General features: G+C 48.8%; 10 protein-coding genes across 10 annotated transcripts; 5 read left to right on the top strand and 5 right to left on the bottom strand.

The window, feature by feature from the left end:
• Positions 1–28: 28 nt before the first annotated feature.
• On the top strand, positions 29–1,754 carry MIND_01032300 (uncharacterized protein; the record flags this gene model as incomplete). The annotated part of the gene is made up of 2 exons (XM_037366911.1): positions 29–722; positions 769–1,754. 2 exons carry the CDS (start codon positions 29–31, stop codon positions 1,752–1,754), a joined length of 1,680 nt encoding a protein of 559 aa, XP_037216305.1.
• A 1-nt stretch (position 1,755) lies between these two features.
• On the bottom strand, positions 1,756–7,324 carry MIND_01032200 (Helicase ATP-binding domain-containing protein; the record flags this gene model as incomplete). Its single annotated transcript, XM_037366910.1, has 28 exons — positions 1,756–2,046; positions 2,100–2,280; positions 2,330–2,574; positions 2,639–2,764; positions 2,808–2,979; positions 3,023–3,092; positions 3,140–3,263; positions 3,301–3,399; positions 3,445–3,542; positions 3,595–3,630; positions 3,669–3,975; positions 4,028–4,144; positions 4,195–4,314; positions 4,360–4,551; positions 4,598–4,675; positions 4,724–4,820; positions 5,054–5,244; positions 5,292–5,416; positions 5,464–5,573; positions 5,624–5,766; positions 5,817–5,856; positions 5,907–6,242; positions 6,289–6,354; positions 6,400–6,554; positions 6,599–6,778; positions 6,822–6,970; positions 7,018–7,145; positions 7,197–7,324. 28 exons carry the CDS (start codon positions 7,322–7,324, stop codon positions 1,756–1,758), a joined length of 4,104 nt encoding a protein of 1,367 aa, XP_037216304.1.
• Positions 7,325–7,679: 355 nt separating this feature from the next.
• On the top strand, positions 7,680–9,128 carry MIND_01032100 (uncharacterized protein; the record flags this gene model as incomplete). Its single annotated transcript, XM_037366909.1, has 3 exons — positions 7,680–7,820; positions 7,871–8,151; positions 8,207–9,128. The coding sequence occupies 3 exons, from the start codon at positions 7,680–7,682 to the stop codon at positions 9,126–9,128; spliced, it is 1,344 nt and encodes a 447-aa protein (XP_037216303.1).
• Positions 9,129–9,165: 37 nt separating this feature from the next.
• Positions 9,166–12,453, top strand: MIND_01032000 (Dipeptidyl peptidase 3; the record flags this gene model as incomplete). Its single annotated transcript, XM_037366908.1, has 25 exons — positions 9,166–9,323; positions 9,377–9,596; positions 9,646–9,777; positions 9,824–9,990; positions 10,037–10,122; positions 10,181–10,230; positions 10,276–10,302; positions 10,360–10,416; positions 10,465–10,497; positions 10,546–10,594; positions 10,645–10,721; positions 10,773–10,880; positions 10,933–10,966; positions 11,016–11,209; positions 11,262–11,279; positions 11,328–11,356; positions 11,400–11,477; positions 11,524–11,543; positions 11,592–11,626; positions 11,676–11,777; positions 11,826–11,846; positions 11,901–11,908; positions 11,957–12,050; positions 12,097–12,173; positions 12,225–12,453. 25 exons carry the CDS (start codon positions 9,166–9,168, stop codon positions 12,451–12,453), a joined length of 2,103 nt encoding a protein of 700 aa, XP_037216302.1.
• Positions 12,292–13,791, bottom strand: MIND_01031900 (Protein phosphatase; the record flags this gene model as incomplete). The annotated part of the gene is made up of 7 exons (XM_037366907.1): positions 12,292–12,582; positions 12,630–12,805; positions 12,854–12,884; positions 12,935–13,058; positions 13,104–13,190; positions 13,238–13,298; positions 13,347–13,791. 7 exons carry the CDS (start codon positions 13,789–13,791, stop codon positions 12,292–12,294), a joined length of 1,215 nt encoding a protein of 404 aa, XP_037216301.1.
• A 236-nt stretch (positions 13,792–14,027) lies between these two features.
• On the top strand, positions 14,028–18,014 carry MIND_01031800 (Importin N-terminal domain-containing protein; the record flags this gene model as incomplete). Its single annotated transcript, XM_037366906.1, has 17 exons — positions 14,028–14,117; positions 14,164–14,209; positions 14,259–14,314; positions 14,362–14,434; positions 14,481–14,697; positions 14,745–15,537; positions 15,583–15,861; positions 15,909–15,935; positions 15,982–16,123; positions 16,174–16,325; positions 16,372–16,476; positions 16,526–16,739; positions 16,787–17,016; positions 17,069–17,216; positions 17,263–17,364; positions 17,412–17,715; positions 17,765–18,014. 17 exons carry the CDS (start codon positions 14,028–14,030, stop codon positions 18,012–18,014), a joined length of 3,228 nt encoding a protein of 1,075 aa, XP_037216300.1.
• A 1,463-nt stretch (positions 18,015–19,477) lies between these two features.
• Positions 19,478–22,575, bottom strand: MIND_01031700 (ATP-dependent peptidase; the record flags this gene model as incomplete). Its single annotated transcript, XM_037366905.1, has 18 exons — positions 22,555–22,575; positions 22,131–22,505; positions 21,731–22,076; positions 21,626–21,685; positions 21,439–21,575; positions 21,298–21,386; positions 21,174–21,251; positions 20,875–21,126; positions 20,689–20,821; positions 20,573–20,658; positions 20,466–20,535; positions 20,341–20,418; positions 20,205–20,294; positions 20,053–20,152; positions 19,925–20,004; positions 19,782–19,879; positions 19,660–19,726; positions 19,478–19,609 (listed from the first exon to the last, which is right to left on the bottom strand). The coding sequence occupies exons 1-18, from the start codon at positions 22,564–22,566 to the stop codon at positions 19,478–19,480; spliced, it is 2,283 nt and encodes a 760-aa protein (XP_037216299.1). The 5' UTR covers positions 22,567–22,575.
• Positions 22,576–22,615: 40 nt separating this feature from the next.
• On the top strand, positions 22,616–23,682 carry MIND_01031600 (uncharacterized protein; the record flags this gene model as incomplete). The annotated part of the gene is made up of 2 exons (XM_037366904.1): positions 22,616–23,296; positions 23,341–23,682. Exons 1-2 carry the CDS (start codon positions 22,628–22,630, stop codon positions 23,680–23,682), a joined length of 1,011 nt encoding a protein of 336 aa, XP_037216298.1. The 5' UTR covers positions 22,616–22,627.
• Positions 23,683–23,740: 58 nt separating this feature from the next.
• Positions 23,741–24,739, bottom strand: MIND_01031500 (uncharacterized protein; the record flags this gene model as incomplete). The annotated part of the gene is made up of 3 exons (XM_037366903.1): positions 23,741–23,929; positions 23,980–24,081; positions 24,134–24,739. The coding sequence occupies 3 exons, from the start codon at positions 24,737–24,739 to the stop codon at positions 23,741–23,743; spliced, it is 897 nt and encodes a 298-aa protein (XP_037216297.1).
• Positions 24,740–24,946: 207 nt separating this feature from the next.
• On the bottom strand, positions 24,947–26,212 carry MIND_01031400 (FBPase domain-containing protein; the record flags this gene model as incomplete). The annotated part of the gene is made up of 6 exons (XM_037366902.1): positions 24,947–25,084; positions 25,140–25,412; positions 25,462–25,635; positions 25,687–25,942; positions 25,994–26,122; positions 26,169–26,212. 6 exons carry the CDS (start codon positions 26,210–26,212, stop codon positions 24,947–24,949), a joined length of 1,014 nt encoding a protein of 337 aa, XP_037216296.1.
• Between the last annotated feature and the right edge of the window lie 57 nt (positions 26,213–26,269).

The raw sequence follows: 26,269 nt of genomic DNA, 5'->3' as shown, positions 1-26,269 counted from the left end.
TCAATATCGTCATCAATGACTTCTCATCATGCCTTCCACCGCCATCACACTGGGTGCTCCGGACGCGTCTCTCCCAACCTCCATTCACGCGTCAAAATGCACTCTTGGGCCCTATACGCTTCTTGCCATGCCAAGAAAACTACCATATACTCCTTCCCTCGTGTGGTTTTGCCTTCACAAACTTGCTCAGTTTCCAGATCAAGTAGCAGCTATAGGCAACATTCGACTCACCTACAGACCTCCAAAATCTTCTCAAGACGAAGATATTCTTCGGTCTCTCATACCACTGGATCCATCTGAATTCGACTGGGCACTTGTTGACCCCCGACTATGGTGCACCATCGTGCAAATATACGACAATCTACCCGCGTCATTTACTTGTTATTCCATCCCATTAGCGGATGAGCATCTTCCAGCGCTTCAGCTTCCTTCCACGCCTAATTTCTCGCTCGTCACAATTCTCGAGCTTCCGGGTTGTCGAGAATTGACAGATGCCACCATCGTTGAACTCAAGCGACTTCATTCACTTTGTGCATTAGATGTGAGTGGAGCTCCAAATATTTCCTCGCACGCCATCAGAGTCCTCGCTGGAACTGTACTCTGGAGTGAGGCAGAACAAAGGGGTCCATGGTGTCTTCGCGTTTTGCGTTGTCGAAACTGCAAGGCAATCGACAACAAAATTTTGCCTCATCTGTCCTCGTTTCCTCTACTATCTTTATTGGGTATGTCCAACAGTTATATTTTCCGTAGTGCCTGATTAGTCTGTAGATTTGAGGGGTACACGGTGTAGCTCCAAGGCTTTCCTCCCTACCTTCAAGCCTTCACCAGGAAATCGACGTGCACTGTTCCATCCAACACCTCTGCACACAGTGATAGATTCCCTGCGTGAAACCCCGTCTGTCTTCTCGTCACCAAATATATTTATCCTCAAGGTTAACACTCTGTATTACGCTCCCCTGCCAACAATTCCCCTCCCCTCCCGTAAATCGACCATTGACGACGTTTGCGTTACACTGCATCCAGATACGGGTCAGTACTCTGTACACTCGACCGCCCAGCTGTCGAATGATCCGGATGGTGGACGTGAAACCGATCACAACCCGTACAGCTGCGATTGTGCTAGGTGCCGTCGCCGACTGTCACTTTTCGATCACCGACACAAGCCGACGGACCGGCTGTTGCAACAGCAGATAGCAACGGAAGAGTTGTCAACCGAGGCTACAGTGCGCCGAATCGCCTCTTTCTATGGCGTTGGTCGTCGTTCTTCAACAACGCTCACAAAGAGTTACACCTCACATGTGCATGAATATACCCTGAACTCGAATTGGAAGGAAGACATCTCTCTGATGCTCTATCGCGATCCTCCCCCTTGGAGCGATCTGGCTAGTATGCGTCCGCCAACCAGGCCGCGCCAACCAGTGGAAATAGTAAAAGTTGCTGCATCAAAGCGAAAGATGGCCGAAATGGCCGACTTTGCCAATGAACTTGTGGCCCGGAAACGACAGAAAAAAGAAAGCGATGCAACAACCCAAGCAAAGACGTCGATGTTTGCATCCGGCTTACCGGCAAATCCCTTCCGTAGGAAACCCAAGGAAGAACTCGCACAACAATCCCCTATTGGAAAGCCCTTGAAACCCATTACAAGCATTACCGCACCCACATTGCCGCCGGGGTCAGAGCCGAAACCCAGACCCGTCGCTCAATCGAAGAAGAAAGCAGCTTTATTCGACTGGACAAAGTGGGGTAAAAAGTAAACTAAATATCCAAATCGACGAGCATTTCATCGGTTATTCCATCATGACCATACTCGTCCTCGTCTGCTTCCTCTGTGGCCAACGCTCTTTGTTTTGTCTGTGCCTGCAACACATCCTCCAAAGTCCAAAGCGATATGCCCGTCTGATTTTCCTCTGGGTTCTGCGAAATGCCCCGCATAAAGAGCTTGGAGAGCGTCAAGGCCATATCAGTCGAAAGATTTGCAGCGGTCTCTGTGATGTATTGATTAATCCATCGAGGTAGTTTCGCGCGTTTGTCTGCTCGGGCGAATCGCTGGTGTTAACATCATAAGTATCTCTCCTGAAAGGTCAAGCTCTAGGACATACTTTGTCTGCAAACACCATCAGTCCCCAATCCGTCTTACCCCGTAGGACACGCCCAACGCATTGAGCTGCGTTGCGCATCGCGTCGAAGCCCAAAAATTCAGACTCTCGAATTCGGTATGCGTCACGAAGATATTCGAGACGGGCTTTGAGTATACGGCTCTCCGTGTACTGGTATGGTACCCTATAAAAAATCAATGGGAAGACAGTAGGGGACTTGGAAGCCAACTAACCCAAACATAATGACCGCTCTACCGTAGTTGTGGTCAAAATCGATTCCTTCTGACACCTTTCCTCGCGCGACAGACAAGAGGACAGCACCTCGTCCGTTGTCGCACGCCCTTCGATAGTTTTCCAGGGCGATACTTGTTTCATTTGCGTCGGGAGTCTCAACAAAGATGAGCTTATTCTTCCAAACCTCATTCAGAATGCCCTTGAACGAACGACTGTTAGCCAAAATAAAGCCTTGAAAATGCACCTGCCATATCGTTCCAAGCCGCAACGATGGATTCCATGTAAAGATAGCTAGGAAAGAAAGCAACAATACCATCTGGTACGATCTTGCTGTACTCGACCAGAATGCTGCCAAAATTACGGACGACCGCAGGATCGTTCCTGACTTCGAATCGAGAGCTTATTGCGACCTGGTCGCTACCACGGGTGATGACCTTTGCTCATCAGAGACGCTGAGAAGTGGTCGCAAAGACGTACGAGTGGCAAAAATGCATTTCGTGTCAGAGTCATAGGGTATGTTTCTTGAACAACAGGATCGAATTGAAGCATTTTGGGATACATGTCGAGTGGGGAAATGGTTCCCGAGGTGATCACAACACTACTGAAGCGCTCGAATACGGGTTGGATCGCCAATGAGGGATCGAGGCAACTAGCAGCAGTCAGCATATTAAATGGTGGCATGTTGAACGAACGTGAAGTGGAAGACGGGGTTAGGTACTGATGCGTTGTCTGTTTCAAAAGGCTCCAAAATGAGGAGGAATCCTATGGAAAAGAAGTCAGCAAAATAGAAAGAGAGATGCGGTACAAACCCTTCTCATAAGTAGAAACAAGGGTCGCGAAGCTGGCGACTTTTTGTAGTGCTGAGTATTCATCCAACCGACTGAGCTCGAGCGTCCTGATAAGGGATTGGAGGCGCTCGGCGCAGAATCTGGGCTGAATTAACTTGAGAATCAACTACTTGGGGGAATACTTGCCTCAATGGGCGACGCTCGATATAGGTTATATCCTTCAAATGTTGAAGGAACGATAATGGGGTTTCGGCCACAACATGGAGTACCCGCATTCGAGTCTAGCGAGAATAAGTCGTCTAATAGTTGAGGAAATGCTGAGTTACTTTAAGATACTCGACAAAGCGTTTGAGGAACGCGACGAAGTGCTCAGCTTTTCGAATATTGCCAGGGACAGCTTCGTCCAGTAGGTCATCTGGCAATACTATGGGATAACACTCATCAATGACGGGTCAGAGTTGCAAGTTGAGACGCACATGGATTCGACATGAAGGCGTCCTCGGTTTCTTCGGCTGCGGGATCCCTTAGTCCATCCACTAGTCTCGCATACTCTTCCTGAAGCTTGGAGGCATCCTTTGTTTTAATTCTGCAGAGAATATCACACGACTCGTTTGCAGAAGTAAGGTCGGGCTATACTCTTCGATTTTCTCTCCCAATTTAGTTATACTCCTTCCTGCCGAGTCCAACATGGGACGTGTTAAGTCGATGCTTAATGACTCGATACAAACGTTGTCGATATTGTGCGCTTCATCGAATACAACAATGGCGTCCTTGGACAGCTCTTTTGATACTTGCTCTGCGACTTTTGGGTCGAGGAGGTAATGGAAGGAGTAGATAATGACGTCGACGAAGGGCATCTGCCACAATTTTTTTTTGAGTTTGTTGCCAACAGAGATGGTTTCGACACACCATTCGCCGAACAGTAAAGTACGGGCAGATTCCTTTCTCCCTTCCGTACTCGAGAACATCTGCGAGCGTCCAAATACCCGCAGGGATGAGATTTCCTGGCTCTAATTGCCCGAGGGTCTGGAAACACCGTCAACCTTTCGAACTGAACAAAACGACGCGCGACTTACTTCGTGCCAGTCACAAAGTGGAACAGAGCCAGGGTTTGCTCGACCCTTCTCGCATGCCACGGCATTCGTCAAGTCCCTGCACCTCGCATCAACCACCTTCCCCTTCTTTTCTTTGGCGACCTAAAAGGGCTTGGTGAGAGACGCGAAGAACGAAGTGTCACCCACTTCTGGGTGAATGCACAAATTCTTGCGACTTGTCAGTCCAAGACCCATGAAACTGCGCTCTTTTTGCTTTTCCTCCTCAGTCTCTGCACACTCGACGCGATATGCGACCAGCCTCTTCAGTTCGGCCAATGCTTTCTCGATCTCAGGGACCGTACGGGAACAATATATGAGCTTTCGTTTCGTTGGATAGAACTTTTTGGCATTAGCTAAAGCAAGGGGAATGAGACATGAAACAGACCTGCTGGTAAGATACAATGAGAGACAATAGCGAGACCGTCTTTCCAGTGCCTGAGGGCATTTCTAACACACAGTGACCCTACAAAAAGTTCGCGGTTTGGATCTTTTCGAATAGGCTTAGGAATACCGTAGCGTCCAGGGCGCGTTTGAGATCGCACATGTAGGCATATTGCTCTTCATTCGGAGGTAAGCGGATGCTGGTAAACGCGTCTTTCTTATAGCACCTGGGTAAATACGGTCATAAGGAAAAATGACCTGGAAGAATAAGTCGAATATTGAACAAAGCAATTGGTAGAACAGACAGGTAAATCGTCAATCGTGAACTTCATTCACAAGACGCGCGCACGCGTGACACACGCGTGACCCTCACAACACAAAGTGCTATCCAACGACGGGTTCCAACTTTATGAAAAATAATGTAGTTTACAGTCCTAATCACTATCCGTCTGGTGCGAACTTCTGAGCGGTAATCGAAAGTGTCCCTTGGATATCTGCCTGAGCTTGCCCCGCACTCCCGTAGCCGTCTATCGGAGAAATTCCATTCTCATTTGTAACGGCAGTTTCCCCATTCTCAGTCACCACTCCATTCTCCGATATTGAAGGAATAATGGCAGTTCCATTCACAGCTGTGAGATTGCCTTGACTCCACTAGTCCCCGAGTTCAGATGGGCAACTATGCATAAGAAAGCCCTGACCTGATACTGAATCATCCCCGCGAGGCCGCTGATGACGCCCTGTTGCAGCCATTGCGAATAGGCGTCATCTTGCTGCGAGTCAGTGACTCCAAATGGGAGCACACCAGGTACCAAGGATATATTTCCTGAGAAAATATGGTCTTTAAAATGACAAGGCTTTGGGCATGCGTACCAATTTGATCATTTGCGAAGGGAGCAATGGTTGTATTGAATGGCACGAATGACGGTGCATTGTTCTGAGTGACGAGTCCAAAACCACCAAGCACGATAGGTTTTCCAAACCTTGAAGAGGGTCAACAAGCTGCATTAATCCGGGACAAAGACCAGCAAACATTTGGCCGCTCTCAGCGTGCTGCTTGATCCAGTTTAGCCCAGCTTGCAATGTGTTGTTGAAAGCGGACAAATTGGGATCGTCGGCGCCATACTGATTTTGATCAGGGAAGAGCTGGAAACTTGAAAATCCAATGTTTGCTATCTACAGACGTTGGATCAGACATAGGATTTGTTGGACTTTCCATTACCCACAGATAAGATGTCTTCCGAGTCAACACCGCTGGAGCCATCACTGTGCGTGGCTAGTTAGTCACCTTCAAAAGTGCAAGCAAGCAACCGAACAAAGCAGAACCAACGCCCGTGTCGTCTTGTCTTCGAGTGGGGGTGGAGATCCATCTTCCTCGCACTCTAACGCCATCAGTCGAAGGTGAGGACTTCAATTTAAGGGCTCGATTCTTCTTCTGCCTCTCCTTCCGGTCTTGTAAAACACGCTTCTCCGTGAGTGGTTTACTTCTGATTTTTCGGCGTTGTGGCGCGGCTGAAGGCTGTGATGGCGGAGGAGTGTTGACTTGCTGGAATAGTTTCGGGCACTGGGGGTTGCCCACCGGGCAGAAGAATCCAGCTGTCCCAGCCGAGATCAAGTGGTTACTGTCGATACCTGCAATCAGGTTGGCGATTCTATGCACGATATCAGTGGGCATTGGGACAAAGTTATGCTTCAGACCTGTTATGCCAACTAGTTATCGTGTTCGTGTTGCAAGTGGGTGCAGCTGATATGGAGGAGTTACATCTATAAGTAATGAGAGGTCGAATGACCATGCCAAAAAGAGCGCACCGTGGATCGTTGGCTATTTCCCACGCAAGCAGCGTAGTGCTATTAACAAACCGCTTAACCAAAGTTGTCGTGTAGTTCTCAAAAGCAGCAATGATATTCGGGTCCGTGTAGAAGGCGTCGTGAGAGCTTGCATTGAAAGCTCGGACGTAGGCATCCTATAAACTGTTCAACTTGAGTTGCCTAACGCACGTTCACTCACTATTCCGCCGTAATCATTTGAGAGATAGTTTCGCGGCAGGCTGTTGTTCGTTGCGACATCACGACGGGAAAAAGGACTATCAGTGGAACTACTAGTCAGGTTGTCGCTTGGTAATGGATTCCAATTGTTCGTGAGGACGGGTAGGACATAAATTCCGTGCTTTTGGGCTAGCGAGAGAATCTATGGACAATCAGATCTAATGAGGAGGTCTCAATACACGCACTCGATCAAGCTTCGGTATCCCATTCGTTTCGTTCATGTTCAAGGTGGCCGTTGAATTAGCCAGTAATTGAAACCAGGTGCCATTTTCAGGGATCACGGAGACATCTATAATGTATCGGTGGTCAGGGTTTGCAGTAGGTGGGCGGAACACTCTCTCCATGCAGCGGGAGTCACCCGTATGAAGGAGACTTTCTTACCATTGAATGCCCATGTTCTGACCACTGTGATATTGGCTTGAGAGATGTTCCCCAGAACGAAATCGACGTCCTCGTCGCTGTTCAACGCCGGGAGCCAGTATGCGGAAGTCCCCACAAACCGGAAATCGCTAGATTATATACTTCAATATTGGCGTTTTTCTGTATCACCTGGGACCGACCTGCCATTGACCTGGAAAGCTGTGCCTTTGGCGGAGACAAAGGAGGTCTTATCCACCGTAGGCGTTGGAGAGGACGCTGCTAGTCCCCGTGTGACGCCTAGGACGAGGCAAGCGACCAAGGACAACATGCAGCGAGTGGGAGCCCAAGTCTAGACTTGCAGTGCTACCTTAAGAGACGCCGCACGGCAAAACATTCCGTTGGGCTCTGGATTGACAGTTCTGGACAGATAGAAGGCGATGTGAGAGTGAAGAAGCCGCGATTGTGCCTTGTGGTCGATAGACGCCCGTGTCAAAAAAAGGCAGAATAGCCTTAAACATTAGTCTGTCAGTTGTGAAACGCCTCTTCCAGTTGGAGTCTGAGAATGAACCGGAGTGTTTGTTCCACTGTAATAAAAAAAACGCGGCGAAAAAGTGGATTTGCGGAATGCGAGAACAAGTGCGGTGATTTAGTGGCTTGAAGCAAACACAGATCGCGTGACTGTGATGTTACTGCTTCGACGCGGACCGCGACCACATAACTTCCCTGTAATTTCGAGGCGCTTTGCTTCAACGTTGCGCCTGTCCGGTGTGCGTGTCGGCAAAGTTCAGCTTCTCGTTGGAGCATCTGCTGTTGGTTTATTGGCTGTGTGTACTCATTCTGTGCATTCACTCGTCATGCTGAGCGTCAAATCTAGATTGGTACTGGAATCCTGCTCACTGACAGAGCCACCCACCACTATGCGCAAGATCTCTTGAAGCGCCGAGCCACGGTTGTTGATCCAGATGTGCTACAATGGGAATGGAACGCAGACAATGATGAATGGCCAATGGACGACGAGCTGAGCGGAAACATAAAAAATGCCATCCGCGAGGCTTGGATATTGTCTCACCGACTTCCCGATTCGAGCCCCTCTTTGGAGTCGGGTGAAAATGTGGTCGATGCCATGTACCAACAGAGTGAAACAGCGTTACGCAGGTTTGTCCATTCCAAGTTGTTACGCAAAGTTATCCTTCATTGATGATGTTGCAAGTTTGATCTCTCTCGTTGAAGCACATCCGCCACCCAACCCATCGACGCTTGTTGCCCTTCTCATCCAACACGCCGAAGCTTTGGGAAAACTGGGACAGAATGGCCTTGTCCAGTCCAAAGACTGCTACGAAAGAATTTGGGAAATGCAAGGAGGAGTGGGGATCCAGGCAGCACGCACTGCATACAAGCTCGGCAATATCTTTGGCAGACTAGGCCAGAAGGACGCGCTGAATTGGTGGACTCGCTCGTTGCAACTTGCCGGCGGGAATGCTCCTTTCAAAGATGGCGTGCCAATTACTCCTCCTTCCACACCAGCCGCTCAGCGGATAGTTGCATTGACTCTAGTCTCCCTTTCAGCCCACTATGCAACGACCAATCAGCTCAAAGCAGCCCGCAAAATCGAGCTCAGTGGCTTAGAAATTCTCCGTTCCATCGAGACGCCACAGTCGCTTGCTTCGACAACTCCTGCACAATCGCTACACTATCTAACACTCCTACAAAGATCAGCTATCCTCTCTTCTCATCTTGCTGAAGTCAGCTACGCTCAGCGTCGCCCTCCTTCTGAATCGTTGCAACACTTGGAAAATGCTGCTCATTCCTCCGAAAGGGTGGCTTTCGCCTTAGTTGGGACACCAATACGAGATGAGATGACGCCGAGCACAATTGAGTCCCTCCTTCCTCAGTACGCGGACAACGATCATCTTCAACTACCAGCCCGGCGTTTGTTGGGAGAAGCTCAGCGAAGTGCTGCCCTTTCATGGAATTTGATGGGAAGATTGACTGAAAAGATGGACTCAGCTTTGGCGCTTTCCTATTACACTCGGGCTTTGAGTTGGGCAGGAAATCTCAACGCTCCATCGAGTACTATGATGCGCGAAGAATGGTCAGATATCCAGAAAAATTATCAGCGATTGAGTCGATGATGAGTAGTCTATATTTTTGTCGTAGTCTCGTGACCTCATGCTCCGATTTGGAACACGCGTGCTTCACCGATTGGCACATCTTCCCTCCCCTTCCCAGTCTGCATTTCGAATGGCGTCTACTGCTTCAAAGTTCTTGGCAGACAAAGCTCCCCCGTTGTGTAGCCTTGAAGTGAAGCAGAGTTTTGATCTTCTGAGGTGCGCCGTCTGGATCATAATATTAGACGCAAGAGACTGAGTTAGCTAACTAGCGACGTCGAGAAACGCTACACGTACTATCTTACGCAAGCCTCCTGGGCAGGCGCCCGAATACTTCAGAGCCAATGGACTCCTCAAGCAGTTGACCTATACGATCTTTTGATCGCCACCTTCAGTACTCCGGATGGCAAACTCGCAGACTTGGCCCTGTTACAACAAAAAGCCGCTGTTTCGGACGAAATCTTTGAAGAACTAGTTCAATACGCTTCACAGGTGCGATATTACTCAATCACTTGGTCGACCTCCCTCACCACTCTGTCAGACACTGAGTAACCTGGTCAATTTCAAGAGCTTTGGCTTCACAAAAATCATCCCACGAGCTGATGCCCAACACTTTGAATCCGTCGTTAATGCGTCCGCCAATGCAACCAAAGCATCAAGCCTCTGGAAGAGTGTACGCCGACCTAACTTGATGTCTCTTTGCTGATTTCGGTGTGTAGTTGAAAGAACACATTTATTCAACCACTCCAGAGGACACGACCTCGATCGGCAAACCAAAGCAAGGCCATATATCCAACTACTACCTGGGCGAGGTCATCACAGACGAGGAGGTTGCGAGCATTCAAGCGGCAACAGAGAAATTGAGCATCGACCTCTTCAACACCCGGTAGGTACCCTTGCGCGTCCGCGACAGATTTATGACCCGCTCGCAGTGTGAAGAAAGACACTGACACAAGCTTCACCCTCCTTATTGCCTCAGCAGACACCCAGCCGGAACTTGAAAAGACTGTCGATCTTGGTCAGAACGCCAGTCTGACGATCAAATATGGCGATATGTCTGCTCCTCTAGGAAAAAGCCATCACGTATCTCGAGCAGGCTAAGAAATGGACGCGGAACGAGCACCAGGTAGAGTAAGTTGTCTTGTTAGGGCAAATACTTAGGCATGTCCAGACTAACATGATTGAGGGTTACATCAAGGTATTAGTTTTTTTTTCTTGCCAGTGGCTAGAGCTCTCAACATAAGACCTTTCTCAGTCGTTCAAAACAGGCTCGATTGAGGCGCACAAAGAAGCGTCAAGACACTGGGTTCAGGTAACACCTTGGTTGTTGGATCTTACTTGAGTCTCAAGTTTGTTTTAGGACATCGGACCAGTTGTTGAGAGCTATATCGGAGTGCGCCTCGAGAAATTATTTGTGTTCTTTAATTTTTGACTACGTTAGTTCATCGAAACTTACCTCGACCCATATGGTGGGCGAGCGGAATGGGAAGGTGTGGAATAAAACCTACCTTATCTTGCGGTGTAAGCTCACTCTTACTAGGTTTTACTGCCATCGTCAACAAACAATTGAGTGCCAAGTATGAAAAGCTGGTTGACAATGCCCCGCACTTCATTGAGGTGATTTACCCAATCATCAGTAAGTGCACTGCCTAACCGAATCCACTCAAGTCACTCGCCTGGGGACCGGACTTCGAAGTCGATACGTTCCGCAAGCCCGATTTCACGGCTCTTGAAGTTGTATCATTTGCAACTGGTGGAATCCCTGCTGGTATCAATGTCAACGACCAAACACTGTGACCTTGAATGAGCTCTGATCAAGACGATATAGATTCCTAATTATTACGAGATCCGAGAAACACTTGGTTTGCTTCCCACTTGAAAGGCCTCAACTCGGTCTAATAGTCGGAACAGGGTTTAAGAATGTCAGCTTGGCCAACATTCTTGCAGCAAAAGCTCCCGGAGAAGAGCTCACCTTCATTCACCCAGACGATGCGGCACTGTACAACGAATGGGACTCCCGCGCATTTGAACTTCAAGTGGCTAACCACGAGCTCCTTGGACACGGTAGCGGGAAATTGTTCCAAGAATACGCAGACGGAACGAAGGTAGAGATTCACAGGCTTGTTCATTGCTCGTTCAATCGTTTTTTTGTCGTAGAACTTCTCCCCTGAAAATGTAGGTGAAGCAAAATCGATATATGCTGCTGCTCACAGGGAAAAACAGATCATCAACCCTTTGACCGGAAAACCTGTGTAAGGCGGCTCTCGGTTGCACCACGCCAGCTAACTAGCCAAGGGCTACATGGTATCGTCCGGGTCAAACCCCTGACTCGGTTCTCGGTGAAGTTTCGTCCTCCATGGAGGAATGTCGAGCGTAAGGACTGGTCATCTCCGTTTTATGACTTATTAAAGGGTTTCAGGGAATCCGTCGCTCTCTACCGTTGGTGATAACGTGTTTCGAGTTGCTCTACGCTGACCACATTTCAAGTTGCGAGCAATCTCGAAATCTTGAGCATATTCAAAGTAAGATTCTGATACCTTTTCTCTCGTTTTGCTTACCCATGGACTGCAGTACACGGATCCCAAAGACATCGCCGATATTCAGGTGATCAGTTTCCTATTGATGGCACGGGCAGGCATTCGTGCACTCGAATTTTACGACCCAGCGACCAAGGTCAGTGATTTGTGTTCGGCATTGGTTATGCGCTGAGCCCACTCTTAGAAACATGGCCAAGCACACATGGTTCGAGCCTGTTTCCTTCCAATTTTGATCATTGAACCTGTTCACCATTAATAGCAAGCTCGGTCAGTTATATTCCATTTCTCGTCTGATATGTGACTCAATATTAACAGCCTCGGAATCATGCAACATCTTCTCAAATCTGGGCTTGTCCGCTTAGAAGAAGTCCGAGGGGCATATGGATCTTTGGAAAATCTTTACACTCGGGTAATTATCTAATCTGATCTAATCTCTTTCGTCTTATCTATGATAGGTTGATCGGGATCGTGTCTTAGCCGATGGCAAAGACGTGATGGGCAAACTTTTGATCGATTTGCAGGTTCGCAAAAGGTCAGTTCCAGCGAAGCATAGATGGTATAGTTACTGATATGCACCTGCTAGCACTGCGGACGGGGCCGGCGCTCGTCAATTCTACACTGAACTGACAACTCCGATGGACATATTCACATCAGAAGTGCGCGACTTGGTACTTAAGAAGAAACTCGCGCGAAAAATCTTTGTTCAACCAAACTTGTTCATTGACGCTAACGATAATGTCACCCTGAAGGAGTATCCGTTGACATCCGCGGGGGTGATCGAGAGTTTCGTTGAAAGGACTGCCATGTACTAGTAGTGGGCCAACAAGATGAATAAAACCAGCGTCAAGACTCTGCTTTCTTGACAACAGCAACAACAACTGTGGCACTGGAAATAGTTGGTAAACACATAGCACAATATATTCCACACACTCGTCAACTTTCTGAGCGGGGGGTGAGATGTTGAAAAATTGGAGAGATCGTCACGCACCCCACCAGGCATTCTTTTGTGGTGTTGTCTGGCTTCTGCCTCGAACGGAGAAACCCTGTTTTGGTTGAACATAAACTTGCGTGCGTTATAAACGACACTGGAAGCTATTAGTTGCGCCTTGGTATCTTCAGAGTCCTGCCGATCTAGTGCTAAGCCACAGATTTGGGCAATTTCGGCTTAGACAGTTGAGAATAAATTTACAAGGCGTGGAAAGGGTGATTAACCTGGCCAAACATTGTCCGAGACTCCATCTGTCTGTAAGAATGTGTTCAAGAGAAATCGAATAGTTGGAACGGGTCACCAACGTAGGCGATGACTATGTCCCCATCCGCCAACGCCTCATCATGAAGAGACGCGGCACGAGGATGGTCCACAATAGCACGGTCAGAGGAGAAGTCCCAGCTTCTGTCCTTCAATTTGGATAACTGGCTGTCTAGTTGTTCGTTATGATCCTGACGGACGCTAAAAACGCACCGAGGACAGTTAAAATGATGTGTCTGGGGCCTACTGGCATAAAATATAGTAGAGTTTCGGTATATACAGAAGCCAGAGTCCCCTAGGCTATCAACACCTGAGTAATGTCATACGTAGAACAGAATCAACTGTACTTCGCTGTTGTGAGAGAGCCAGATGAGGCATCGAGGCTTAGAATACAAGCAGTGCTAGATCCTTAAAGAAGATTAGCAGTCGGGTCTGTAAAATGACAATGGGATTTACCTACGGACACCTCGTCATCTTTCAAGACAGAATCATAGGCGAGTTTCATGCACTCTGACGGCGACGCATTCACTGAGTGCATGTCAGCGTAGTACATCAGCGCTTGAGAGAACAGCGAAGGGTCCACGCCTTGGTCTTGCCAACCGCCAACACCATCTGCAACACCAAAAACGAGGCGTTGGCCCTGTGTCCTTGTGAACAAAAAGTCTTCTCCTGGGCTTGCTTGCGGGCTCCCGAGTTTTGTTAAAGTTTTGTCGCGCCATGAAACTATAGCTGGGTTGGGTTTAAACGGCCTCATCCGGCGAGTAGCGGGATACGGTGGTTTTGCAGCCCAGCTGGCAGCCACGTGGAAATGATAAGAACTCGAAGATATTAAACGAGCTTGGACGCGTCTTGCGGCATTGAAATACCCCGATACGCGAGAAAAAGCATATCGAAAAGACATGGCCGCGTCGAGAAAGTCGAGGAGTTGGAAGAATGACCGCGACGACTGATCATGTCTTCATGTCACGCTCGTCACAGCAGTCCTGAGGTTGACTCTGTACTCCAGCCGACGTGCACGCACTCATCGATAATAACTTTCCAATCTTGACGAGCCACTGCGTGGATCTCCCACTGATCAGCGACACGCATCGTCCTTGTTGTATCGCTGGTGACTGAAACTTGTTCATTCCAATAGCCATGGAGGCATTACTCGATTTCTCGAGACCATTTGATGTCTCATTGTTGGACCGGGTGGCCTCATCGTTCTACACGGGCTCAGGCCAGGAGGTGCGGAAGTTATCAATGAGAACAGCCTCTCACTCACTATTCCTAGCAACAAATGGCTCAGCTTGCATTGACTCAGTTCGAAGAACATCCCGGTGCGCTACGGATCTATGTTATAGACCACAACTAATGGGGCCCGCACAGACTCATGGACTCGCGTCCCTGAGATTCTCGAAAAGTCCGAATTCCCTCAATCCAAAGTCAGCAGCAACACCCGCTCGTTTCCGCTCATCTAACCGAGATGCAGTTCATCGGCCTTCAAATACTAGAACGACTTGTTACCACACGGTGGAAGACGCTTCCAGAAGCCCAGAGGCAAGGTGTGTCGCCTTCTCGTTCTAGTCTAATAATCCAACTGCCTTTCAGGCATCCGAAATTTCATCGTCGGCGAGACCGTCAAGGTGGCATCAGATGATGCATCCCTCAGGAGAGGAAGGACGTATCTGAGCAAGTTAAACCTTGTTCTAGTTCAAGTTCTGAAGCAAGAATGGCCACATAACTGGCCCAACTTCATTTCCGAGCTTGTTCAATCTTCCACCGTCAACCTATCATTATGTGAAAACAACATGGCCATTCTCAAGCTGTGCGCAACCAATCTTATCACATTATTTTCCCTCACTTGACTTGCAGTTTATCCGAAGAGATATTTGACTTTTCTGAGGAACAAATGACGCAGAGTAAAACTAAAAACCTGAAAAACCAAATGTCGGGCGAGTTCTCGGAGATCTTTAAGCTCTGTTCCGAGGTCCTTAAAGAGGCCAACAAGTCATCACTTATCAGGGCAACACTCGAGACGTTATTGCGCTTCCTGAACTGGATTCCTCTGGGATACATATTCGAGACGCAAATCATCGACCTGCTTTTGAACCGCTTCCTCGAGAGCCCCGATCCTCAAATCCGAAATGTCACCCTCAATTGTTTGGCGTCGGTTGCTGGACTCGAAGTGGGGCCCGAATACGACGGCAAATTCGTTGTATTGTTTTCGATGACGCTTGCGGCGATTAACCGTATGCTCCCCCCATCTACTGACATCGCTAGTGCTTATGCCGAGGCGGATGATGCTGCACAACAACTCATACTCAACCTTGCTCTATTTCTTACGAGCTTCCTTTCTGCACATCTACGGCCGTTGGAGACCCCAGAAAACCAGGAAGTGCTTCTCAACGCCCACATGTACTTGGTCAAGATTTCTCAAGTGGAAGAAAGAGAAGTTTTCAAAATCTGTCTGGAGTATTGGACCCTTTTGGTTGCTGGACTGTATGACGAAGTGCAGGCCACCACTGGTGGGGAAGCTGGACTGCTTGTCGGTCTGAGTCTAAGCGGAGGCCGCTTGGATGGCATTCCCTTGCGCAAAGACGCGTATGCTGCCGTCTTATCTAATTTGCGCCTTGTGATGATCGCCCGGATGGCGAAGCCAGAGGAGGTAAACCCACAACTTCGTTTCGCCCTTGAAGCTAAATTTATGTAGGTTCTTGTCGTCGAAAACGATGAGGGCGAGATCGTACGGGAGTTCATGAAAGAAGGCGACACGCTTGCGCTTTATAAAGCCATGCGAATTGTTCTCGTCTATCTAACGCATCTGGACGTGTCCGACACTGAAACTATACTGTCAGAAAAGCTCGCCAAGCAAGTAGATGGCAGTGAATGGAGTTGGCAAAACATCAATTCGCTGTGCTGGGCAATTGGCAGTATATCTGGTACCATGAGTGAAGAGCAGGAGAAACGCTTCCTCGTTACGGTGATCAAGGTATACTGTGTTTTTGTCTCGTGCTGCTATGCTCACGATTGGTTAAGGAACTTCTTGGCCTCGTCGAACTCAAGGTTCGCCTCTTTTTTTCTCCTGACAAATGACTCAAACATTTTCCAGCGCGGCAAAGACAATAAAGCTGTGATCGCAAGCGACATTATGTACATCGTCCAGCAATATCCACGATTCCTCAAGGCTCATTGGAAGTTCCTCAAAACTGTCGTCAATAAGTTGTTCGAATTCATGCACGAGAAACACGAAGGTAGGGCTGACTGGATGCCCTATCGCATTAGCTAAGCACGACTTTTCTAGGAGTGCAAGATATGGCTTGCGATACTTTCATCAAGATCGCCCAAAAATGTCGAAGACATTTTGTCATCGTTCAAAGCGGAGAGACAGAACCATTCGTGGATGAGATTCTGAGATCGCTTTCGCGGATAACAGTCGACTTGAGTGCACAACAGGTCTTAGTTTACCATCTTTACCGACCCACCACTTATGGTCACACAGGTCCACACATTCTACCAAGCCGTCGGCACTATCATATCAGCGCAACCGAATAAACAAGTCCAAGAACGTCTTATTTCTGGTTTGATGGAGCTGCCCAATAACGCTGTGAGTTCATCACTCGACACGGGACTTCGTTTCTTTTACGCAGTTACAGTGGGACTCGTTGATGGCACAAGCATCACAAGGCCTCGAGGTTCTCAATAGTCTGGACAACGTCAAAGTCCTCTCCAATGTTCTCAAGACCAATGTTTCTGCTTGTGAATCTATTGGGACGCTCTATCTTCCCCAGCTTGCGCGTATTTTTGTCGACATGTTGGGACTGTACAAGACAGTCAGTGCGACAATAAGCGAGTCTATTGCCCAAGAAGGTTGGTGAAAGTGCTCTTTCGTTCTTGTCACTGAATGCTCCTTCCAGGTGCTGTAGCGAGTAAGACCCCCCGCATACGACAACTGCGTGCAGTTAAGAAGGATGTACTGAAACTTATGGAAACCTACATCCAAGCGGCTAGCGACTTGGAGAACGTCAATACGAACTTCATACCACTTCTGCTGGATGCCATTCTCGGCGACTACAATAGTAACATCCCGGTTGCTCGAGAAGCCGAGGTTCTCCATCTAATGGCTGTGATTGTGAAGCGTATGGCTGTTCGTGTCCATTTTTCTGACTATGAACTTTCACTAATTGATCTCTCACAAGTCCCTATTGACGCTACAAATTCCTGCTACGCTCGACGCTGTCTTCCAACCTACACTCGACATGATAAACCGGGATTTCACGGAGTTCCCTGAACATCGCACTGGCTTATATAAGTTATTACGAGAAGTCAATCTCAGATGTTTCCCTGGTTCGTCACCGGAGACTTTTCGACTGGCTTTTGACACAATCTGTAGCGCTCCTCGGCCTGCAACCTGCCCAGTTCAAATTATTTATGGACAGCATTATGTGGGCCATCAAACACACCGTGCGAGATATCGCCGATATGGGGTTAACCAGTTCGTTGTTTGGTGTCTTGTTTGGACAGTCAGCTGAACCCTTACAGTCTGCCTGGAAGTTGTTAACAACTTTGCATCATCCCCGCCTGAGATTTCGGGCTCATTCTTCTCCCAATTCTTCATCAACATCGTTCAAGACATCTTATTCGTTCTCACTGACGCCGACCACAAGAGCGGCTTCAAACTTCAGATCACCGTTCTCGCTCGGATGTTTGAACTCGTTGACACTGAGCCAATACCTGCGCAGTTATTCGACCCTTCACAGGTGCCAGATCCGAGCATCTCCAATTTAGTGTACCTAAAAGAGTACACTGACAACCTTCTCCGCAATGCATTCGGTCATGTCCTTGCGTAAGTCAAATTTCTCCACCGTAGGTCTACTCTAAACTTGCATATGAAGGTCCGATGTCCATGAATTCGTCGACGGGCTCGCGACGCACCACAACGATCCCAATCGGTTCAAGCTCACGGTCCGAGACTTTTTGATCCAAACGCGGGAGTTCTCTTCTGGAGACAACGCCGAGCTTTATCGAGACGACAAGGAGGCAGAACTGAAGAGGAAAGAAGAAGCCGAGCGGCAGGCCGCCATGCAGATTCCGGGAATGCTCAAGCCGTCACAGCTATCTGAGGACAAGGAGGAAACTATGTAATGACAAAAGAAAAATGTAAGATCTTCACTCTTTTGTACAATACGCACATCGCTATCGTGTACCCGTCGTTTATTGCTCTCAGAATTCACTCGTAGCTTAGTCATGATAGAGACACGTGATCGCGATTGATCAATCATCTTTCCGAGGAAAGTTTCTAAGTATGGGGGGGGCGTAACAAGTCGTTGTGCGTGGTATACTGGTGAAATAAAAATACAATGCCGCTTCTTCTTCGTAAGCCGTCCTTTGGTTCATCTTCGCGCGCTGCTGCATTGGGCACAATAAGAAGCACTCTGTTGACCTAATCTTAGGAACGACGCCTCATTTGTCAACTAGCGTTGTGACTTGCCTCTCGATACAGTCTCTCGGGTTGGCCTTGGCATCGTTGAGGGCAGGCAAGCTGGACGCCAACTAACACGTACCGTAGTACCTTGACTTGATCAAACAAAGAATCGTACACAATAACTAATAGCACTCACCGACGACACCTACAGGATGATGTGGTGCAAGACGTAGGGTGAGCGCCAGACAACCGACAATATCGCGACTGGCAGTCGACTGTCTCCTCGCCCGAGTAGGTCGAATGACCGCAGTACGTGGCCTGAAAAAATGGGAGCGGTGAGCTAGGCAAAAAGAGCGAAAAGAGTTGTGTGAGCGGGTTGATGGGCCATGATTCAGAACTCTGCACATACCTCCAAGGTTGACTTGTGTCTGGAGCGGTCAATGGGGGCTTACTTTGGTGAAATACAGAATTCTATGACACATAATAGCCTTCGGTTCGAGCACAGGTAGATCTTGAGGCACCACCGTCTGGTCGGCGGAAATGGGTCTTAATCCCGGAAGTAACCTTCTTCGACTGAGTATGGGGCCTTGTAGGCGCTAGACAACCCGCGATTTACTGGATAGAAGATGGGCGAGTCGTTGTCGAGTTCTGGTGGGCGACTGGGAGTGCCTCCACGGAAAAGCGGTAAGAGCTCTTTTAACTGCCGAAAGTGTCCCTCGTCCGAAGGCCACGGGGGCGATTCACCCACTTCCAGCCGTTTTCAGCGACAATTTGTGCTTTCCATGCCTTATGGCATTTTCTTTTGGCCCTATTTTATTTTTCCTGTGAATATATCGCCGAGCCCATCTCAGATCTCATCATGCGCCATTTCCCCGTTCGTTTGTTTTCTTTCGAGGCCAAACTCTTCGTGGCGTCGGCAATGTGTTCGACTTCATCGATCTCTGCCCACTTCAACTATCGCCCCCATCTCGAACTTTTTAGCGGCGAGGTGGGGACCAGGGGCTGAGCTCCCGCCCCCCCGCTTTCTGATGGAAGAATTCGCGCGCCCAAATATTGGTACTTAAATATTCTGACGTGCTCGACGTTTCTTCGCTTGGACAGCCGAGACATGCGATTTGGGTCATCAGATAAAATCGTAGGTCTGTGGGTTCAGAATTAGTGGGTTTTTGTTGGGGGGGTACAACTAGTCTTTAGCAGTAGATTGAGAAAGGTCGTCCTCTAAAACCTGAGTAATGCTTCGTATCGGCTCTCCCTTGATAACGCGTTTGACTTCATCAGAATCCAGCGTCTCGTGTTCTACCAATGCATGTGCAAGCTGCAAAGTGTTAGAAGGAGCGAAGGTCGCATGAAGTGTGAAAACATTACCCGATGAAGTTCCTCTATCCGAGAAGATAATATTGTCGTTGCCCGGCTCTGTCCTGCTAGAATAAGACTGCCCAGTGTTGATGAGATAACTCTAGCGAACCGGAACCGACCGCACAACTGACCTGGTAACTTCTTCTTCAATTGTGTCTTTTATTCGTGAGCTCAGGTTGCCATCACGAATGTCGTAGTAAACAGGCCCAAGTTTTGAGAAACCCCAGTTCTAATCGATTGAGTGGAACAGTTAGCGTTAAGGGGACCCACGTACTGTAACCATCCTCCGGGCGGTACTCGTTGCCGCCATGATGTCCGAGCTAGCGCCACTAGTGACATGTTCACTTCCATAGACTGGAAGCAGCTGTCAGTCGTGAACAAGACGCTTGTAGATCATCTCACTTAATTCCTCGGCCACCCGGCCGCCCATGGAAACATCAATCCTCGCCAAATATTCCTTGAGGCTCACGGAAGTTTGGTCGCCTTCAGGTAAAAATGACGTCTAGATAAGCCAAGTGAACATCGTGCTAAAGTTGGTCACGATTTGGACTCACATAACCCAAAGCATGGCCACGAGGAAGACAGGTCACTTTGTGTAACGGCATTGCACCTTCTGTGTAAAGAGCCACGAGTGCGTGTCCGCCCTGTCAAGATTAACAAACGGCGGGCGACGTACCCACCAACACGAACCTCATGATAGGCCGTGGCCAACTTGTTCTTGGGGTCGATAAATCGACTTTTGCCTTCGGCTCCCATGAGAATCCGATCCTGTTCATATTGGGTCAAAAGATAAGAGCGATTGAGGGTTATTTGACCTTTGCCCACTCCAGATGCTTCAACGCAACCTCACTAGCATGCTCCTTTGCCGCCTGGATAGCCGCCTGACTAAAAATGAAACGAAATTGAATGGCGGGCGGCAAACACTGGGAAACCCTTACTTGACCATATTCTGCAAGTCGGCACCAGAGAAGCCCGGAGTGCCCCGCGCGAGTATTTTAGTGTCGACATCTAGTCGCCGTTACTCAGCACAAAAGAAACCGAGTGCAAAAATGGCTTGCCTTTGGCCGTAATGACGCCCTTCATGTGGTGTTGCAGTATTTGTGCACGCCCGCGAATATCGGGAAGGGGAACAGCAATAATCCTATCAAACCGTCCTGGACGAACCAAGGCTCTGAAGAAATCAGGAACGGAAAACGAGGGAGGAGTATGACATAAGCAGCTTACTGGTCCAAGCTCTCAGGGAAGTTAGTTGCGGCAATCACGATGATACCCTCAGCTTGCTGGAAGCCATCCATCTCAACAAGCAGTTGGTTCAGGGTTTGCTTCATATATTGCTGGTCGCGACTGCTGCGCTTTCCACCAACAGCATCTAACTCGTCTATGAAAATGATTGCGCGGTCCTTTTTGCGGGCAGCGGCAAACAGTTCTCGCACGCGTTTGGCGCCTACTCCAACGAACATTTCCTCGAAATCAGACCTAGATATGTTTGGAAAGGGAAAAAATGACGTGAGACTGCAACGTACCCCGACGCGAAGAAGAATGGAACGCCTGCTTCTCCCGCCACAGCTCGAGCAAGCATGGTCTTCCCTGTACCTGGCGGTCTGTAGAGAGTTGAACAACAAGATAGTATAGATAGAACACTCATACCCGGTAAGCAAGACACCTTTTGTTAGTTTACCGCCAAGGGATGCGAAAGCGCTCGGGTCTTTCAAGAACTCGACGACATCTTGCAATTCCTGTCCCGTCTGCGTGAACAATCGCCGAGGCCTCAGATCAAACCAAACTGACCTCCTTTGCCTCGTCTACCCCATGGACATCGCCGAATTTGACCAAGTTTCCTTCCGTTGGCTCGTATTGCGCCTTCGTCGGACCAACTTTCATAAGTCCAGTGTTCTCAAAGAAAACCGACAAGATAACCAAGAAGACTACATTTGGTCAGTCTATATTTTTTTGTGCAGAATAGCGATTTTCTTACAGAAAGATCCAACGAGAAGACCCAAAACATATCTGACGAGTGACTGGCCCCATGATTTATCTAAAATGTTTCAGCACGGGCTATTAATGCAAGGGCCGCTCAGACTTTGCTGGATAACCACTGGAATTGGATCCACAGGGCCTCCGCGAGATTCAAGAGCGGTGGAAAGTCGATGAGAGAATGAGCCGTTTGCCCCAGCTTGACCAGCGCCAGCCAAAACAGATTGACCAATTATCTGGCTTTCAGAAAGGGTTGCAGGCAAAGGTTGTGAAGTCTCTGATGGCGAAGCATTATTTGACTCCGTCACGGTTGTGGGCGCAGGGTTAGCGGCAAGCAATGCATCCCGTCTACGAATGGCGGGGAACACAGAGCCAGGTTGAGCTGTATTCACCAAACATATCAAGTAAAGACGGAAGGCCTCTGAGGAGTGCAGTAATGGGGAGGTTGGGTCCTATCCAGTCCAGGTAAAATTATACTAATCACCAGGAAGGACCTTACAACTCACGAATTCGCACATTTTCTCCCACCGGCTAATCACAACCTCGTATGATTGCTTGAAGTTAGTCGAGACCAAGGCTTGGAAGAGTGTTATTTGTTTGCCAACATCGTGGCGGTTAATGTCTGCTTCAGCTTCCAGTTTGGAAATCTCGACGACGACGTGTGGTGACGGTGCGGATGTCGGTTTTGAGCGAGAGAAAACAGAACCAATAGAGATATGTCGGGATTGGGAGAATAATACACGAAGTGTCGGGGAAGAGGATACGGAAGTTGGTGGTGGCGGCCGAAACGACACGCGTAACCGGCTGGCCTGTAATGAGGACAGTGACCTGGAAAAAAGAAGGGTAGGAGGCGGAGGGCGCGCCCTACAGGCGGCCAGAAACTGGAAAGCACTCAGTTAGACGCGTTAATGGGCGTATACTTGAACTCACAAGGCTGGTCATGGCCTCTGGAGAAGTTTGGTGTGACGTGACTCCGTCTTACGATATCCAACTCGCAGAAATAATGAGCGACCAACAACGGGTGATCCTTTCACTTACATTGGTCGTCCAGACTTGCACTGCAGCATTAACTGCTGAAAAAGCTTACGAGGAATCCCAACACCCCCTTGCTATTCTTCATCGCGATCTCGTTTCTCTACTTTCACTGCTTTATGGTGCAGTCACAAAAGTCTCCCTCGCCCTGAAGCCATCCAAGCCCACCTATAGCGCTGCTCTTGCGCCTCTGAAAGACCTATCTGATCACTTATCGGCATTGTTTCACTGCTCTAGACACTTCAATGACAGCCATGGCGCAACTCTTAGACAAGAAATTGACTTTCTCGTGAAAGACGCTATGGAAGCGATCCGTGCGCTTGCCCAGTGTTTTCTCGACATTGAATCGTCTGGAGTCCGTGTAGGCACTGGAAAAGCTGGCGATGAATACCTCGTTCGCACTGCCGCCTCGCACAACGTTCTGAAACGCGATATTTCCTCAACGAACCTTGTTGCTGTCCAAAAGCGTTGGAAAATTTATACCTCTTCCCTCGAGGACGTATATCGAGAAGTCGGAGAAATGATTGAGAATGCGGACGCATCAGAGGACCCAGACGATGACCTGGATGATGGTTGGGACGAGCTTGGCCTACCGAAGGATGAAAAACTTAACCCAGACGAGCTGGAACGTACAAAAAAGGTATGTTACCCCCTGTTTTTGTCATAACACTCGACCTTCGAAAGATCTATATAATGTTACGGCTACTTCAAGCGCTGCACAAGCGTATCCTCGTTGAGAATGTCTCAAAATCGGAGGCGACCCTCGACGCGTTAGCTTCTACTTCGAGTGACTTACTCCGTGGCTGTGACGATCTTGTTGCAACGCTCTATTCGCCACAAGATCCAGCTAAAATCCAAAAGGAACTCACAGAGTTCCGCTCAATCATATCTCGCCTCCAATCATCGCTTAATCCACTCCAAGTACAATTGGCGAATCTAACTATGGAGAGCAACGACACAAAGACCGGGCTTAATACTCCTTTTGCCTTGATTTATAAAGCACTCGACTCCGTCATCCAGCCATAACTCCAATGTGTCTTAGCCTTGATTGCCTTCCGTGGCGGATTTTCGCCGCCCGAGTATTTTACATTTCGCCTTCTTCAAGCGTAGCATCGGGGTCTGTTGTTGTTGTAGGATAGTTCATTCTGGCTTGTATTTGTTTTAAGCCGCCGGCGAGGTGATTTGGAAAGACCGAAGGACTTCTGACCGCTCTAAGCCTCTCCTCGAAACGAATGATCTTGTCCATTTGCCCTTGGAGGTCAAAAGGTGGAGCCTAGGTCCAATTCAGTGTTATTCGTCGTATGAATAAAGTGGGAGCCCTACCGCTTCACTCAATCGCTTTGCCTTTGCCTCATCGCGCATCTTAATCAACTCCTTCCTCCGCTCTTCTTCCTTGTCGCGTCGAGTAAATCCGGATGACGTGTTCTTGGCAAGGTATTTCAACATCGTTGCCTTTGAGCCGAATTGACACACGCACCGACTTGCTGAAGAGTTGGGCATACATTGAAGGATTAGAAAGGTCTAGGTCAACAGATTGAGGGCCGACTGGTTGTTTGCGCGCTGCAACCACTGGTAATGGTAGTTTAGTTTCGGGTGGCGGGTTATGTTTCAGCGCGACTGGTGGAGTTGACGGAGCAGAGGTTGTCGACTCCCCAGCACCTTTAATTTTCTTGATATTGGGCAGCTTTTTCTTGGGCTGTGAGGCGTCCTCACGCATTGCTGGAGAGCTAGCCGCAAAATCCGACTGTCTTGGTTTGGGCCGCAAAGTCGATTCGGTATCTGGCCGCTTTTTCCGTTCGTCGCGAGCCATGACCGTTATTTCCTTCTCCTTGCCCTTGCTCTTCTTTCCGCCTGCCCGCTTCCCAGTGGCCTTGGGCTCCGACATGTACTCCTCGTCATCATCGAATGGGAGATCAGACTCTGGCTCTGGTTCTTCGTCGAAATCGTCCGACTCGGACAAAGCAGCTTTGTGGCGAGACTTTTTGACTTTTGACCGGCCAGGTGGATGGCGTGAAGTTGAGGGTTCAGATGGGGGGTCACTGGCGAGTCGTTGTTTCTTGTATGGCGGTTGTGGGTCCACCAAAGAAGTAGACTCATCGTCCTCGTCGTCAGAAGTTACACGTCTTATGACTCTCCTACGGGCCTGGGGTGTTTCGATGGTCTAAAGCGTGAGTATTGACCTTCTTTGTTCAAAGACTTGGTTGCACCTCATTGAGTGTTGAGCTCATCTCTTGAATGCGTGTCACACTTGCGATGGCCAGAAAATGCATGGAAATTCTGTCTATTACAATTACGACGCCTCACTATAACACTTCATCAAGTCCTGAACATCCTCCTTACTTCCCAGAAACACGGGGCATCGCTCGTGAATTCCAGTGGGAACGATGTCTAATATCCGTTTCGTGCCTGTCGTAGCAATACCTCCAGCCTGGTTGGACAGTGTAAGCTACCACGGTAAAGCGCACGACATTGCTATTTCATACCTGCTCTGTCAAAAACGCCATCGGGAAAGCCTCATACAACAGACGCAGCTTGCCATTCTTGCTTTTCTTGTCGTCTGGATAGCCGAAGATACCGCCATAGAGCAAAGTTCTGTGAACATCGGCAACCATAGAGCCAATGTATCGGGCGCTATAGGGCGACTTTCCGGCTGGCGGGAATTTAATTGACTTGAGGTAGTTGGTTACGGGGGCGTTGAAGTACACAGAGTTACCCTCGTTGAATGAATAGATTTTGCCGCGAGGAGGAATCTTGATCTGCGCCATATTAGCCTCAATCAAGAATTTGTGGGCTGATAAGACTGACATTAGGATGGGTTAGAATGAATTCACCAAGAGCGGCATCGAGAGTGTAGCCGTTAACGCCTGAGCCAGTGGAGAGCACGAGATTGGCAGACGATCCATACATAGTATACCCAGCAGCTACCATCTCACTGCCGGGTCTCAAGACATCTTCAACCGTACCCTTGGACCCGGGCCGCTGGAATCCGGTCAGCTCAGGAAGCAACTTGACCCAAGCTGGCTCACGCACCACTTTGTAGATGCCAAAAATCGTCCCAATGTTCACACCAGCGTCGATATTGCTGCTGCCGTCCAGAGGGTCAAAGACGACACAATAGGTCCCCTTGTACTTGTCCTCGATAATGATGGCCTCGTCAATCTCCTCCGAAACAAGGACTGCAGTCTTTCCAGAGGCGCGCAGCGCATTCACCATGATATCGTTCGAGAGGACATCGAGTTTCTTTTGCTCTTCGCCTTGGACGTTGGTCTCGCCAGCCAACCCAACCCTATTTTGTCTAATCAGTTATCGACCAGCCTGACAGGGAATTCTGCCATACAGATTGATGAGGCGGGCTTTACGGACGTTTGTCGCTATGAATTTGGAGGTAACTTGGATGGCGGTGAGGAGGAGAGTGAGATCGCCGGTGGCTGCAGCGCCTAATCTGAGTTGATCATGGAGTACATGGCTGCAAGCAGGTGGGAAAGATAGACTTCTCGGCTAGTAAAGCATACCGAGTGAGTGTAACGATATCGGTGCTGGGGAGTTCTTCAGCCATGGTTGTGGTTGAACGAGGAGAGAAAGTTTAAGTTAAGTATTGAGAGCCGGAGGAGTT

The sequence above is a fragment of the Mycena indigotica genome, assembly GCF_014461135.1.
Source record: "Mycena indigotica strain 171206Taipei chromosome Unknown Mind.scaff0009, whole genome shotgun sequence".
Classification (NCBI taxonomy): Eukaryota; Fungi; Basidiomycota; class Agaricomycetes; order Agaricales; family Mycenaceae; genus Mycena; species Mycena indigotica.
This window is presented reverse-complemented; position numbering and strand designations above follow the sequence as displayed.